At 44.1% G+C, this 15,387-nt stretch overlaps 1 protein-coding gene across 6 annotated transcripts in view; it reads right to left on the bottom strand.

Annotated features, from left to right (window-relative positions):
• The window catches only part of LOC109881560 (acetyl-coenzyme A synthetase, cytoplasmic), a 34,740-nt gene that overhangs the window by 19,192 nt on the left and 161 nt on the right, over window positions 1-15,387 (bottom strand). The window contains exons 1-5 of one of the 6 annotated variants that reach the window (XM_020473674.2): window positions 15,149-15,314; window positions 8,145-8,310; window positions 7,797-7,992; window positions 1,844-1,935; window positions 1,499-1,602 (exon numbers count right to left, since the gene is read on the bottom strand). In XM_020473674.2, coding sequence (XP_020329263.2) covers window positions 1,499-1,602; window positions 1,844-1,935; window positions 7,797-7,992; window positions 8,145-8,268 — 516 coding nt within the window. In that variant the 5' untranslated portion in view covers window positions 8,269-8,310; window positions 15,149-15,314. Of the gene's footprint in view, window positions 1-1,498; window positions 1,603-1,843; window positions 1,936-7,796; window positions 7,993-8,144; window positions 8,424-14,711; window positions 14,897-15,105; window positions 15,315-15,387 lie in introns of those variants that run through there. The other 5 variants (XM_031809686.1, XM_031809685.1, XM_031809684.1 and 2 more) reach the window with 5 other exon arrangements.

Genomic DNA, 15,387 nt, shown 5'->3' with positions numbered 1-15,387 from the left:
TCAAAATAACACACAAGACATGAGGTATTGTTCAACTACAAGGCTATAAACTCTACTTGAGACGCAAAGGTTATGACCGAAAATAGTGTCTGGCTCAGCTTGCTGCTAAAATTACTATACATGTATTCTTGCTATGATCCTGGCCCAAATAGCATGCTGACAGTTCTAGTGTGGCTGGTCCACATTTTAAAGCCCCCCCCCCCCCCCCCCCCCCTGAGAGGAACAGCCATGATATTTCACCTCCCTGGTAGCGTCCCAAAACAGAAAACATGTTCCCAACATAGTGCACTACTTTTGATCAGAGGCTCTGGTTAAAAGTAGTGCACTATGTAGGGAATAGGGTGCCATTATAGGGCACTATGTAGGGAATAGGGAGCCATTATGGGGCACTATGTAGGGAATAGGAGCCATTATAGGGCACTATGTAGGGAATAGGGAGCCACTTGGGACGCAGCCCCGTTTGCAGGTGTTATCCCAACTGCTACTGAACAGATGATAACTCTGCAAGGCGAGGTCAGGCAGAACCGACAGGGGCAGGCATGACCCCATTCTCTACAGAAACCCCCCCAAAGCAGGCTCAACTTGTCTGACTGTCATAAATTGTCTGTCTTTCACTTAAACAAATGGGGAGGAACTGGAAATATCAGTTTTAGGCTACTGGAATTCTTTCCAGTTTGGGTGTTTTCACTATAAAAACTAAACAACAATAAATCGCCTGTCCAATGGGAGAGCAGGGCTAGCTCAACTAGCACGACTGCTCAGTTCGCTTGTGTAATGGAAATATTTACGATATTATTATATTTATTTAACACTTTATTTAACTAGGCAAGTCAGTTAAAAAAAACGAATTCTTATTTACAATGATGGCCTAAACCCGGCCAAACCTGGACGACGCTGGGCAAATTGTGCGCTGCCCTATGGGACTCCCAATCACAGCCGGTTGTGATACAGCCTGGATTCGAACCAGGGACCTGTAGTGACGCAGTTCCTTAGACCGCTGCGCCACTCGGGAGCCCAGAGGAAGTTCATATTCAGTTTAAAGGTGATTAACAGAATGGTTAGTTCTATATTTCTGTCTTTCTGTAATACGTGTTGTTTTTAACACTGCTTGACGGTCACTAGACTAGAGATGTTCTGGATTTAAACTCACATCTGTTGATAGTGATTGACGCCAGACTGAAGGTACAAGGACAGAGGACACTGATTGTTATTGTCGTCTGTAAAACACGTGTGTGTGTGTGTGTGTGTGTGTGTGTGTGTGTGTGTGTGTGTGTGTGTGTGTCTTTTTGTTTGAACAGTCGTCTGCTGATTAGGATATATGGGGGGACCTTCTCAGAGAAGACCAGTTAGACATTTTCCTCTGTTTCTGTGCTGGGTGGTGTCTCCCTGTTGCAACTTGAAATAAACCCGGGATTGATTTCTGATCGACTTCATCTCTTCACCATTGAGATTGTTATGGGGCAATAGGGCAACCCATAATGTCAATCCCTGCACTGACCACGATGGAGTGGACAGCTCCTATCCTGGTGCAGGCCAGCATGGTGTACACCAGCTCTGGAATCATAGGGAGGTAGATGGCCACCCTGTCTCCCTTCCTCACTCCTGTAACACACACGCCAGAAGACAAAATGGAGATAGATATACATACATGGTATTTAGCTCTATATGATAATGTTAAGTTAAAGGGTGATGTTGTGCTGGTTTTGACGGGGAAACTGAGTATTTAAAAAATTTCTAAAGAAAAGCGCCACCATTTATGAATGTTCTTCACAAGGGCAGTAAATTGGGAAGTGGTAAGCTAGCCTATTTCTTTCGTATGCCACACTGAGGTGTACCACCTTACCCATCTGCTTCAGAGTGTTGGAACACCTGCACACCTGTCCAAGCAACTGACCGTAGGTGATGGCCTCGCGGTGATCAGGTGAGTTTCCCTCCCTAGAGAACAGACATTTAAAAAACATCAAGCCTTTATCTGAATCAATACAGTATAAAAACATCAAGCCTTTGATTATCCGAGTCAACAATTCAGGTCATGTTGTCATTCATCACAGTCAGTTAGAAGACACACCTGAAGAGGACACCTATTCCCTTATTGTGTCATTTCGGACTTTTTGTTTTAAACTTTCCGATGACTTCTCCTCAGTCATCAGGTTGCGTCATGTATAAAACACAACTTCTGTCATTTCAATCCAAAAATGTAGCAATGCATCCTGTTGTTTCCTCAGACAGGATGTTCTCCTTTAGCAGCTTGTTCAGTCTATATTCGGGTTTGAATGCCTGTCCGATGTCAGTCTGTCTGCTTGTTTAGTTATGTGGCACACTGTTGCACAAGTTTGTCTCAACTCCCATGCCCCCGACCCAGTTACCATGGCAGTCTGCCTGGGTAAAGCTTGGATCTGACCTCACCTGTTGTACTGTAGACAGCTTACATTAACATCATCAGCTATGTGCACGACGAAGAGACGTGGCTGACTGTTTTACCTAGTACGGCATTAATAACTGTTAAAGATACCCAGATAATACAACGATCAAGAGCAGACCAATGACTGTGAAGCTGGCCAGGAAGTCTAGGCCTCAGTCTGACTGAAGAGACAAAAATGACCATCTCAAGCATTCAGCTAACCTTACAGCTACAGCTAACCGTACAGCTACAGCTAACCGTACAGCTACAGCTAACCGTACAGCTACAGCTACCCGTACAGCTACCCGTACAGCTACCCGTACAGCTACAGCTACCTGTACAGCTACCCGTACAGCTAACCGTACAGCTACAGCTAACCGTACAGCTAACCGTACAGCTAACCGTACAGCTAACCGTACAGCTACAGCTAACCGTACAGCTAACCGTACAGCTACAGCTAACCGTACAGCTAACCGTACAGCTAACCGTACAGCTAACCGTACAGCTACAGCTACCTGTACAGCTACCCGTACAGCTAACCGTACAGCTACAGCTACCTGTACAGCTACCCGTACAGCTAACCGTACAGCTACAGCTACCCGTACAGCTACCCGTACAGCTACCCGTACAGCTAACCGTACAGCTACCCGTACAGCTACAGCTACCCGTACAGCTAACCGTACAGCTAACCCTACAGCTAACCCTACAGCTAACCGTACAGCTAACCGTACAGCTACAGCTACCTGTACAGCTACCCGTACAGCTAACCGTACAGCTACAGCTACCTGTACAGCTACCCGTACAGCTAACCGTACAGCTACAGCTACCCGTACAGCTACCCGTACAGCTACCCGTACAGCTACCTGTACAGCTAACCATACAGCTACAGCTACCTGTACAGCTAACCGTACAGCTACAGCTACCTGTACAGCTACCCGTACAGCTAACCGTACAGCTAACCCTACAGCTAACCCTACAGCTAACCCTACAGCTACAGCTACCTGTACAGCTACCCGTACAGCTAACCGTACAGCTACAGCTGTAGACTGTAGCTCCTTTTTTATTTCACCTTTATTTAACCAGGTAGGCTAGTTGAGAACAAGTTCTCATTTGCAACTGCGACCTGGCCAAGATAAAGCATAGCAGTGTGAGGATACAACAAAGAGTTACACATGGAGTAAACAATTAACAAGTCAATAACACAGTAGAAAACAAAGGGGGGGTCTATATACAATGTGTGCAAAAGGCATGAGGAGGTAGGCAAATAATTACAATTTTGCAGATTAACACTGGAGTGATGAATGATCAGATGGTCATGTACAGGTAGAGATATTGGTGTGCAGAAGAGCAGAAAAGTAAATAAATAAAAACAGTATGGGGATGAGGTAGGTGAAAAGGGTGGGCTATTTACCAATAGACTATGTACAGCTGCAGCGATCGGTTAGCTGCTCAGATAGCTGATGTTTGAAGTTGGTGAGGGAGATAAAAGTCTCCAACTTCAGCAATTTTTGCAATTCGTTCCAGTCACAGGCAGCAGAGTACTGGAACGAAAGGCGGCCAAATGAGGTGTTGGCTTTAGGGATGATCAGTGAGATACACCTGCTGGAGCGCGTGCTACGGATGGGTGTTGCCATCGTGACCAGTGAGCTGAGATAAGGCGGAGCTTTACCTAGCATAGACTTGTAGATGACCTGGAGCCAGTGGGTCTGGCGACGAATATGTAGCGAGGGCCAGCCGACTAGAGTATACAAGTCGCAGTGGTGGGTGGTATAAGGTGCTTTAGTGACAAAACGGATGGCACTGTGATAGACTGCATCCAGTTTGCTGAGTAGAGTGTTGGAAGCCATTTTGTAGATGACACAATACATTTTGTAAATGACACAATACATTATTTACCATTAATTTCTATTGGGCACAAAAATAATCTGTAACACAACCAAAACAAACAGCAAATTCATCCATCAAGTTTGTAGAGTCACAAACTTGATGTAATCGTTGTGTGCTATGGGAATATGGGACCAAATACTGAACATCAAGACTACTTTAATACATACAAGTAAATTTGTCCCAATACTGTTGGTCCCCTAAAATGGGTGGACGGTGTACAAAACGTGCTGTAATTGCTAAACTATGAAAATAACTTGAAATTAAAGTCTGCACTTTAAAATCCAAAGAGACAAAACAACAAAATTGTCCGTTTTTGTATAAAAAAATAATAATTTTAAAGAATGTTAAAAAAATAATTATATATATATATATTTTTTAATGATTTTTAAAATATTTTTTAAATCGACCATGTATTTAACTAGGCAGTTAAAGAACAAATTCTTATTTACAATGACGACAGATTTTTTTCCTTGTCAGCTCGGGGATTTGATCCAGCAACCTTTAGGTTACTGACCCATCGCTCTAACCACTAGGCTACCTGCCGCCCCTCCACTCTAACCACTAGGCTACCTGCCGCCCCTCCACTCTAACCACTAGGCTACCTGCCGCCCCTCCACTCTAACCACTAGGCTACCTGCCGCCCCTCCACTCTAACCACTAGGCTACCTGCCGCCCCTCCACTCTAACCACTAGGCTACCTGCCGCCCCTCCACTCTAACCACTAGGCTACCTGCCGCCCCTCCACTCTAACCACTAGGCTACCTGCCGCCCCTCCACTCTAACCACTAGGCTACCTGCCGCCCCTCCACTCTAACCACTAGGCTACCTGCCGCCCCTCCACTCTAACCACTAGGCTACCTGCCGCCCCTCCACTCCACTCTAACCACTAGGCTACCTGCCGCCCCTACACTCCACTCTAACCACTAGGCTACCTGCCGCCCCTACACTCTAACCACTAGGCTACCTGCCGTCCCTACACTCTAACCACTAGGGTACCTACCGCCTCTACACTCTAACCACTAGGCTACCTGCCGCCCCTCCACTCTAACCACTAGGCTACCTGCCGCCCCTCCACTCTAACCACTAGGCTACCTGCCGCCCCTCCACTCTAACCACTAGGCTACCTGCCGTCCCTCCACTCTAACCACTAAGCTACCTGCCGCCCCTCCACTCTAACGACTAAGCTACCTGCCGCCCCTTCACTCTAACCACTAAGCTACCTGCCGCCCCTCCACTCTAACCACTAAGCTACCTGCCGCCCCTCCACTCTAACCACTAGACTACCTGCCGCCCCTCCACTCTAACCACTAAGCTACCTGCCGCCCCTACACTCTAACCACTAGGGTACCTACCGCCCCTCCACTCTAACCACTAAGCTACCTGCCACCCCTACACTCTAACCACTAAGCTACCTGCCGCCCCTCCACTCTAACCACTAAGCTACCTGCCGCCCCTCCACTCTAACCACTAGGCTACCTGCCGCCCCTCCACTCTAACCACTAGGCTACCTGCCGCCCCTCCACTCTAACCACTAGGCTACCTGCCGCCCCTCCACTCTAACCACTAGGCTACCTGCCGCCCCTCCACTCTAACCACTAGGCTACCTGCCGCCCCTCCACTCTAACCACTAGGCTACCTGCCGCCCCTCCACTCTAACCACTAAGCTACCTGCCGCCCCTCCACTCTAACCACTAGGCTACCTGCCGTCCCTCCACTCTAACCACTAAGCTACCTGCCGCCCCTCCACTCTAACCACTAAGCTACCTGCCGCCCCTCCACTCTAACCACTAAGCTACCTGCCGCCCCTCCACTCTAACCACTAAGCTACCTGCCGCCCCTCCACTCTAACCACTAGACTACCTGCCGCCCCTCCACTCTAACCACTAAGCTACCTGCCGCCCCTACACTCTAACCACTAGGCTACCTGCCGTCCCTCCACTCTAACCACTAAGCTACCTGCCGCCCCTCCACTCTAACCACTAAGCTACCTGCCGCCCCTCCACTCTAACCACTAAGCTACCTGCCGCCCCTCCACTCTAACCACTAGACTACCTGCCGCCCCTCCACTCTAACCACTAAGCTACCTGCCGCCCCTACACTCTAACCACTAGGGTACCTACCGCCCCTCCACTCTAACCACTAAGCTACCTGCCGCCCCTACACTCTAACCACTAAGCTACCTGCCGCCCCTCCACTCTAACCACTAAGCTACCTGCCGCCCCTCCACTCTAACCACTAGGCTACCTGCCGCCCCTCCACTCTAACCACTAAGCTACCTGCCGCCCCTCCACTCTAACCACTAAGCTACCTGCCGCCCCTCCACTCTAACCACTAGGCTACCTGCCGTTAAAACAGCTTATCTTCTGACTCTGATGTCAGGTGTTAGTTACCAGTTGGTCTCAGTATACATTAACCTAACACTCCCATCTCAGCCCTGGCACTCTAACCACTAGGCTACCTGCCGCCCCTCCACTCTAACCACTAGGCTACCTGCCGCTACCTGCAGTATACATTAACCTAACACTCCCATCTCAGCCCTGGCACTCTGACCACTAGGCTACCTGCCGCCCCTCCACTCTAACCACTAGGCTACCTGCCGCTACCTGCAGTATACATTAACCTAACACTCCCATCTCAGCCCTGGCACTCTGAGAAACAGGTATTACTTGTCTGAGAAGTTAGATTTTCACACATTGACAAAGTAAATATTTGGTCACTTATTACATGAAACGCACGCACGCACGCACGCACGCACGCACGCACGCATGCACACACACACACAAAGCCAGGGTGTTGATGTAGATACTGAATGAATAGTAGTACCGTAGTGTCTAGAGGACTTCCTGTCCCGTACTGGGGCGTTCCAGGGAGACTTGTATGCTACAGACGGTGGCTCAAAATGTAGTCCGCATTCTTATTTCACTTCAACTTTTTCTGAACAAGTAGAAACAGTCAAAAATGCAACTTTTGTCTTGTCTTACCAGTAGAATGCCACTCGTTATTTTGTCTTACCAGTAGAATGCCACTCGTTATTTTGTCTTACCAGTAGAATGCCACTCGTTATTTTGTCTTACCAGTAGAATGCCACTCGTTATTTTGTCTTACCAGTAGAATGCCACTCGTTATTTTGTCTTACCAGTAGAATGCCACTCGTTATTTTGTCTTACCAGTAGAATGCCACTCGTTATTTTGTCTTACCAGTAGAATGCCACTCGTTATTTTGTCTTACCAGTAGAATGCCACTCGTTATTTTGTCTTACCAGTAGAATGCCACTCGTTATTTTGTCTTACCAGTAGAATGCCACTCGTTATTTTGTCTTACCAGTAGAATGCCACTCGTTATTTTGTCTTACCAGTAGAATGCCACTCGTTATTTTGTCTTACCAGTAGAATGCCACTCGTTATTTTGTCTTACCAGTAGAATGTCACTCGTTATTTTGTCTTACCAGTAGAATGCCACTCGTTATTTTGTCTTACCAGTAGAATGCCACTCGTTATTTTGTCTTACCAGTAGAATGCCACTCGTTCACCAAGGTTCTTGTCCTTCACGTTCCTGTCCAGGACGTTGTAACACATGTTAGTTGTGGCTCCCTCCATGCATTTCACATAGATATTCCCTTTGGTCACATCGAAGTTATACTGCAGAATCTGACCCGTAGGAGGTTTCTTCCAATAGAAATCACTAGCAACCTCTTTCCAGAATACTACAAGAAAAAGGACATACAGATTTTGTTCAGATCACGCACACACACACACACACACACACACACACACACACACACACACACACCTATTGCAGATGAGTCTTTAGTTATTCTGCGAGCAACAAGGACGGCTAACAGCCTTCTTAACCTACCGTCCGGCTCCTCAATAGACTTCTTGTAAAGTTCCAGATAACAGTTGAAGTCAGGCACATGAGCATCCTTCTGCAAACCCTCCGGAGGATGGTACAGCTTGTGTTGAGAGCCAGGGACCACCATCGTTGATAGCTCTATCTACAGTACGTCTGTCTGTCTATCTGACTGGAGAGAAAGAGATTTAGAGGTGAGGCCAGGCAGTCACTCCACTGATTTGATTTGTCTATCATCCAAGGCTAGAGGAGGGGAGAGACTAGAAGTGTGGCCAGGCACAGACAACTACAGAAAGCTTCAGGCATTGGAGCAGTACCTTGTGCCTACACTCTGGCCACACCCCTAATGCCTGCTTTGGTGTCCCTTCCACAGCCTGCTTAGTGCCAAGGGAGCCAATCAAAACACTCAACATGGCACTCCCACCTTTTCATTGGCTGAGCGGGCCCTGGTCTGTTGATCACATTATTTTCAGAGATATTCTGTATGAGGGGCATCGGTAGGCTGGTTGTGACTAGACGAAGAAGAGCTACAACCGATAGTGACTTTTTCATAGCAGGTTAGGAGAGAATTTGAGCTAATCCTAACCTTAACCTAATTCTCCTAACCTGCCACGTTAATTAACTTCCGGTTGTAGGTGTACTTCCTCTATTCAGAACCATGAATGCTATTCTGAGACAGACAGACAGACAGGACAGACAGGACAGACAGGACAGACAGACATTCAGAGAGACAGTACAGTGTATTCTGTATTCCTGAAGCAACAACCTCCCCCTTAATTAAGCTAAACACTATAACAGACAGACAGACACAGTGTATTCTGTATTCCTGAAACAACAACAAACTCCTTAATTAACACTATGCCACTTTTGTTTTGGAGCCGATTTCTCTCTGGGCTTTGAACGGGGCATCTGGCTCAAGCTGAGTCATGCAATCACTTTTCATTCGGTGGAAAGTCCTTCCACTGGAGTAACCCGGGACAGATAATCGAATCCCCTCATTGTGAAAATGCTGGGCCAGGGGCGTGTTCATTGTGTCGATTCTGTTGCAAAACGTTTCTTAAAATCGGAAGCAAACGGAAAGAAACGGGGAGGGACCAACCTGAATTTGTCCAATAAAAACTCTCGTTTTGCTCTGTTTGGTTTCTTAAATGGTAAACGATTTCCGTAATGAATAGGCCCCAGGGGTGTTGTCATTACTGCAAACAACGAAAATGTCCGTTTCTATCTGACAGGTTCAGCAAACAGGGAAGAACCTGAATCTGTATTTTATTTTGACTATTTTGATTTGTTTAACATAAATGAAGTTGGTTACTTCATGATTCCATATGTGTTATTTCATAGTTTTTATGTCTTCACTGTTATTCTACAATGTAGAAAATAGTAAAAAATAAAGAAAAACCCTTGAATGAGTAGGTGTGTCCAAACTTTTGACTGGTTCTGCATTTTCACAATTTATGTCAATATTTTTATAATCATTTACATTTTCGATATCAATAATTATATATATATTTTTATATATAAAACATATGTATCGATATTAAAAACTATCATTTGGGAGGAGAGAGCATTGAGACACAGTCTTCACATTTTGTTGCCTTAAAATTAAAATGTAAAAAATTATTCAATTGGATTTTTTTCCTACCGATGTACACAGAATACGTTCTTCTGAAAACCTAACCCAACGATAGAGTATTTTTCAGCTGAACAATTACACTTATTCTAATGCCAAAGACACACCAGAATAGCTTTCCAAAAGGTGTTGAGTCTTCCTGAATGGTCTCGTCATCTCATTCCTGACTTAAATCTGCTTGAAAATCAGTGACAAGCAATTTACTGAGCTTGAGTAATTTTGACCAAAAAAATGACATGTTGCCCTAAGAATCGTGCAAGGTTAGTAGAATCTTATTCAAATGATTCACATCTGTAATGGCTGCCAAAAGATGCTTCCATTAGGTATTAACCCTGAGGGGTGAAGACATAAACAAGAAATGTAAATATATTTATTGCGTCTTTCTATAAATTTGGAAAACTATAAAAATTCTCTTTCACTTTGAAGAAAGAGGAGTAAATTGTGTAGATAAAAACAAAAACGAATCAATTTAATCCCTGTTAAGATGTCATTTTAAGGCAGCAAAATTTGAAGACAAGGGGTGTGTAGACTTGCAATAGAAATTGAAAATAATCTTGCCCCCATGAAAGTCATTATCATTCAAAAAACGTATCTAAAAAATACATTTTCATATTGATAAATCCATTGTTTATGTCAAAATTCTAATTATTGAGGTAAAAATGTTAAATTATTGATATAAAAAATAAAATTGGTATAAAATTTAAAAAAAATACAATTATTGATATAAAAATTCTATGAAGATATTAGGTGGTGGGTCGTGGCAAGATATTTGTTTTAGCTCTCGAGATGATCAATCTCTGTCGATGGAGAAGCTGGTTTTCACATATTGCATACATGTATTTCTTCTGATTTCCTTTTGTTGGCAATGTTCAATTCAGATGGACAGGCAAACACCGCCAGGTACTAAACTGTAAACCAAATCAAACGTGTGTACTATCCATGGTACAGTCTCTGCTGATGACGTCTGCCAATCACGTTATCCGTACCTAAGGTAGTAGACAGCTGGTGACATTTCGAGAGAGATCTCCATCTGACAAAATGCTATCGGGTAAAGTAAATCTCGTATGCCCAAAATACTTCTCTGCAGATGCCACCGCAACATTTATTTTCTCTGATTTACGTTCCATTTCTGCGTTACTGTTGATAACCATTGCTAAGAAGACAACCTTACTGAAGCATACATCACTCGTTTCCCTCTGTGCTGGCACATATCTACTACTCACAGGGATCCTCTCAGGAACCCTCACCCTTGACCCATCCTCCTCTACTTTCTTCACTGCCTCAGCATACGGCACCTTCTGCACTACTCTGACTCTAGCCACCTCAACCTGCCTCTTGCACCAGACACTTCCAACCCCAAGCAACATGAGCACTTCTGCAGTTGACACACACAACTGTATCCACAGAAACTACCCAATCCTCGATCCCATGTCCTCTTGCACTCTTCCCACATCTTGGAATCTCCCTCCAACAAACTGCTGAATCAGGACCATAAACGTGGCACCTGAAACACCGCAGTGGATTTGGCACAAAAGCTCAAACAGGATACCTGCTATATCCTAACATGACCTGGTAAAGACTGACTCAAAACATCTGACAGTGACTCCTCTGTTTCACCACCGGGTTTGCCTCGCACCAAACGGTGGGCATCACAAAAACACAAGGAGTCTTCAACTTCAATTGCTCCACCTCCACACTATCCCAGAAATCACTCCTTTCAAATTGTGCCCTATTCCTAACCGCAAACCAAGAAAGTTGCGTGACAAGGAGAGCCCGCTCCCGCTGGTCAGAAGAAACACAAACAAATATCACAAGTCCACCACAGGATACCTAGGTTACCTTCATTGACTCAACTGCAGCCAATTCCCCCCCCCCCCCCACCCTGAAACCACACATGGATCTGCCAAAAGGCAAAGGTCCAATTTTTCCAAAAACATTAGTCCTACTGGACCAGATTCTTCTTTGTCATGTCCACTGATGCCAGGCACGAGTTCTGAGCTCTTCACCACCCCTTCCACCTCACTTAACTCACCCACTTCCATTTCACCTCCAGAACTCGGTCTGGCGCATAGATCACTCTGTTTGCACTTGACACTAATCTTCTTGGACATCCCAAATCCATTTTTTTAATATTTTTATATCTGTATTCCTCCAATCCAACCTCTGCTTTCCTCATTCTCTTCTTCCCGTTTTCCCCCCCTCCATTCTCCTCAGATCTGTCTTTTTCCCAACTTTCCTCTTCTCCCAACTTTGCTTCCGGCCCTCATAAACAGTTTCTCCTTCCTTTGCGATTGTTCAACTTCGAAGTTCATCAGTGGCGAGTATTCATGGATGCCAAGTGAAGCCAGGCTTCCCCAACTTTTAAAAAATGTATCTTTCGTCTCTGCGTTTCATAACGTTCCTTCAATTCACAGGAGGCCGAACGCATCTCACCAGAGAAAGCATCCGAGCCAAACGGTGCCCCTCTGTCTCTGTAGGCCAGCTATCTGATGCTGCCTGGTCCAAAAGAGCATGACATTGTTGCCGTCGTAGCACTGAATGCAAGGGAAGCCAGTGAGCATTTGGCCTCCCTTGATAAAAAAAACAAACAATATAAAACAATAACCAATCAGCATTGAAAAAAAAAAAAAAAAGTGTCAACGGAAGCCAGTTCGGATTTGGCTTCACTCCTATCAAATTATTTTGAAAGCATACGTCATTGACGGAAACAACTTGAATTGTTGCATCTCGCTGTGTTGTTGTCCTCGGGTGGCTAACTAGCTAGCTAAAATGGGCCCTTACCTATATTAGCCATGGATGGAGATAGGGATTTGGACTTGTGGTTTTACTTAACTTTCCATACTGGCCAATGATTATAACGGCAATTCTGATCCAACCATTAATTCATACATTGTTCCCCTGGTTTGAGAGGATGGAAGTTCAATATGTAGAAGGCTAAAAATAACTAGCGAACAAGAATTTTTGCCAGGTAGCCTACGACAACATAGTGTGTACTTTTAGACAGAGTGATAGACCGTTGTGTTCACATGAAAGAGAGGAGGAGGGCATTGGTGTTTCTCTACAAGTAGGGTGAGTCAACATGCTTTTCTACTTGCACGGACACACACACACACACACACAGAGAGAGAAATCAGATCAATGGACAGTCACATCATATTTACGTTGATTGAACTAAAGTTTTTTTGTGGGGGTATCTTTAAGTTGTCACTGTATTAGACTAAGCAGAGGTGATTTGATTGGTGCTGGAATGGCAGCTCCTGTTTTCTTTGTGACTTGCTGTAACGCTCTGTGGTTCTCAATCGTTTAGTCATTTAGTGGTCCGAAAATATTGTAAACGTTAACTTGCTTGACCCTGCTGTCAGTCACGTAACTGTTTCTTACATCCAATATGCTTTGTGGACTTGTTCTCCGGTTCTGTGATGAAACAAAAGTGTGGTTGAATTTATTCTGCCAGTGTCTTCTTATTGTCTCGGTCTTTAGGCTTATGTATCACGGTGTCAAGGCATATGAACTAACAGGTTATAGAGCAAACAATGCAATTATCACAACACCTAGGTTGTAATATGGCTTTTTCCCTTGACTTCCCCAGTGATTTATCCACCGCTACTGACGTTTCTGTATTACTCCACGTTGCTGGCCCGGGCTTCTAGTCCTCATCTCACGTTGTTGATCCACTTCTAGTCCTCATCTCATGTTGTTGATCCAGCTCCACCTTGCTGGCCCCGACTTCTAGTCCTCATCTCACGTTGTTGATCCAGCTCCACCTTGCTGGCCCCGACTTCTAGTCCTCATCTCACGTTGTTGATCCAGCTCCACGTCCCTTCTCCCAGCGTCATTCTCCCTCTTCCAAACTACATTCCTTTGCTGTGATGATTTATTTTACTAATGAATTACCGTTTCTCGCTTTTGTTATCCATGACCACCATGGTATTGGGCAGCTGCTATTGGAGAACTCATCTGGTTTAGAAATCAAACTCTGGTTATTGCAGAGCACATATCTGTTTTTAGAGAAGATTGTACTGCAAGCTATATGTAAATCGCTAATATGCGTATGCAGCTGGCGTTTTTACACCTCCATTCTAGCATACATGACACACCCCACACTTTCTAGCCTCTTAGAATCTGAGAGTGAAATCATTTTTAATGTTTATTTAATTTTTATATAAAAAAAAATGTATAAGAAAACCAGACATTGTTACATCATACAAAACAGAACGCAAGGTATTAATGAGAACACACAAACACCCCCCCCCAAAAAAAACATCTATGAAAGTAATAAAAGAAGATAAACAGTCTTAGTATATTCACTCTGAAAAAAATCTTATTATAATGATGTTATTCATTAATGTTATAATAAGTTAGTGCAATTCAAATCAGAAAAATTTGTCATTTTGGTATAGAATTCTGGAATTTGTTTGTTTTTGTAACGTATTTGGCAACAAGAAAATAAAATCACAATCATTTCAATGGTCTGGTTATCATTGCAATAGTAAGATCAGTAACATCATGTTATATCCTTCATGTCAAATACATGGGTAGTGTTCATTTTGGTAAATAGGTTTGCAATGTTTTCCCAAAATTCTGACACACATTTACATTCAAAGAGCAAGTGAGAGATTCTCACCTACTTTTTTTTTTTTCAGAGAAAGCACAGATATCATCAACAGCCACAAATTTGGACAACATAGAATTACATGGATGTATCTTATGTAAACATTTTAAAGTGCACTTCCTTAACTTTGTTTGGTATACAATATTTGTAAGGCCTTGACCATACATTTTTTCCAGACAATGTCAGGAATAAGCATGTTCCAGAAAATGTTCCTCTCGGTGTAAATTGGTTTTGTGAATGAAGAATTTGTGCTATATATTTATTACAACAAGATTTCTCAAGTAAACCCACGCCTTCCAATTGGAGTTCTGAATGAGAGGGAAATACTTACACACGGTCTCTAACATGTAGGCTCAGCATTCCCAAACAGTCCCATTATCAGTCAGAATGTTGAACAAACTTAACTTCAATTTACTTGACCTGTTGTCCTGATGATTTTAATCGGAGGTAATCTGATACAAAATATCCACAGGGAAATGCTATCAACCCGACCTTCAGTATGCTGGTCTGTTCATCGGTTTTTATTTCCGTTTTTTTATTTTCAATACTGATGCAATTCGCATGTGACAAACACTTGCACAATATGGCTGAGACTAATCTAACCACAGACCGAAAGGCAAACAATTCCGGCTGATTGCGAGGAAACGTGCTTTGGTTACATTCGGCTATTGTTTACATATTGTGCATCACATCAAGAGATTGAAAATACAAGCAACAGAACCTACCTGCGAGTGCAAAAAGGTAGGCAAACAACACTAATGTGGATACCTTATCTCCTTATCTCCTCCTCCACCTGTCATCAGAAGGACCTACAGCATGTACACCCGGTACATATCATTGTATTCCACATTCTGGCTTGTAGAGACAATTGCGTCTTTTTCTAAGGCGACTTCGGGTCAGAATGAAAATACACGGAGCGAAACGGGGAGGGGCCTAACTTCATTTGTCCAATAGAAACTCTTGTTTTAACGTTCCACCACTGGCAATGTCACCATTAAAAAAAAAAG

The sequence above is a fragment of the Oncorhynchus kisutch genome, linkage group LG30, assembly GCF_002021735.2.
Source record: "Oncorhynchus kisutch isolate 150728-3 linkage group LG30, Okis_V2, whole genome shotgun sequence".
NCBI classification, from domain to species: domain Eukaryota; kingdom Metazoa; phylum Chordata; class Actinopteri; order Salmoniformes; family Salmonidae; genus Oncorhynchus; species Oncorhynchus kisutch.
Note: the sequence above shows the minus strand (reverse complement) of the source record. Positions and strands in the feature narration are given on the sequence as shown.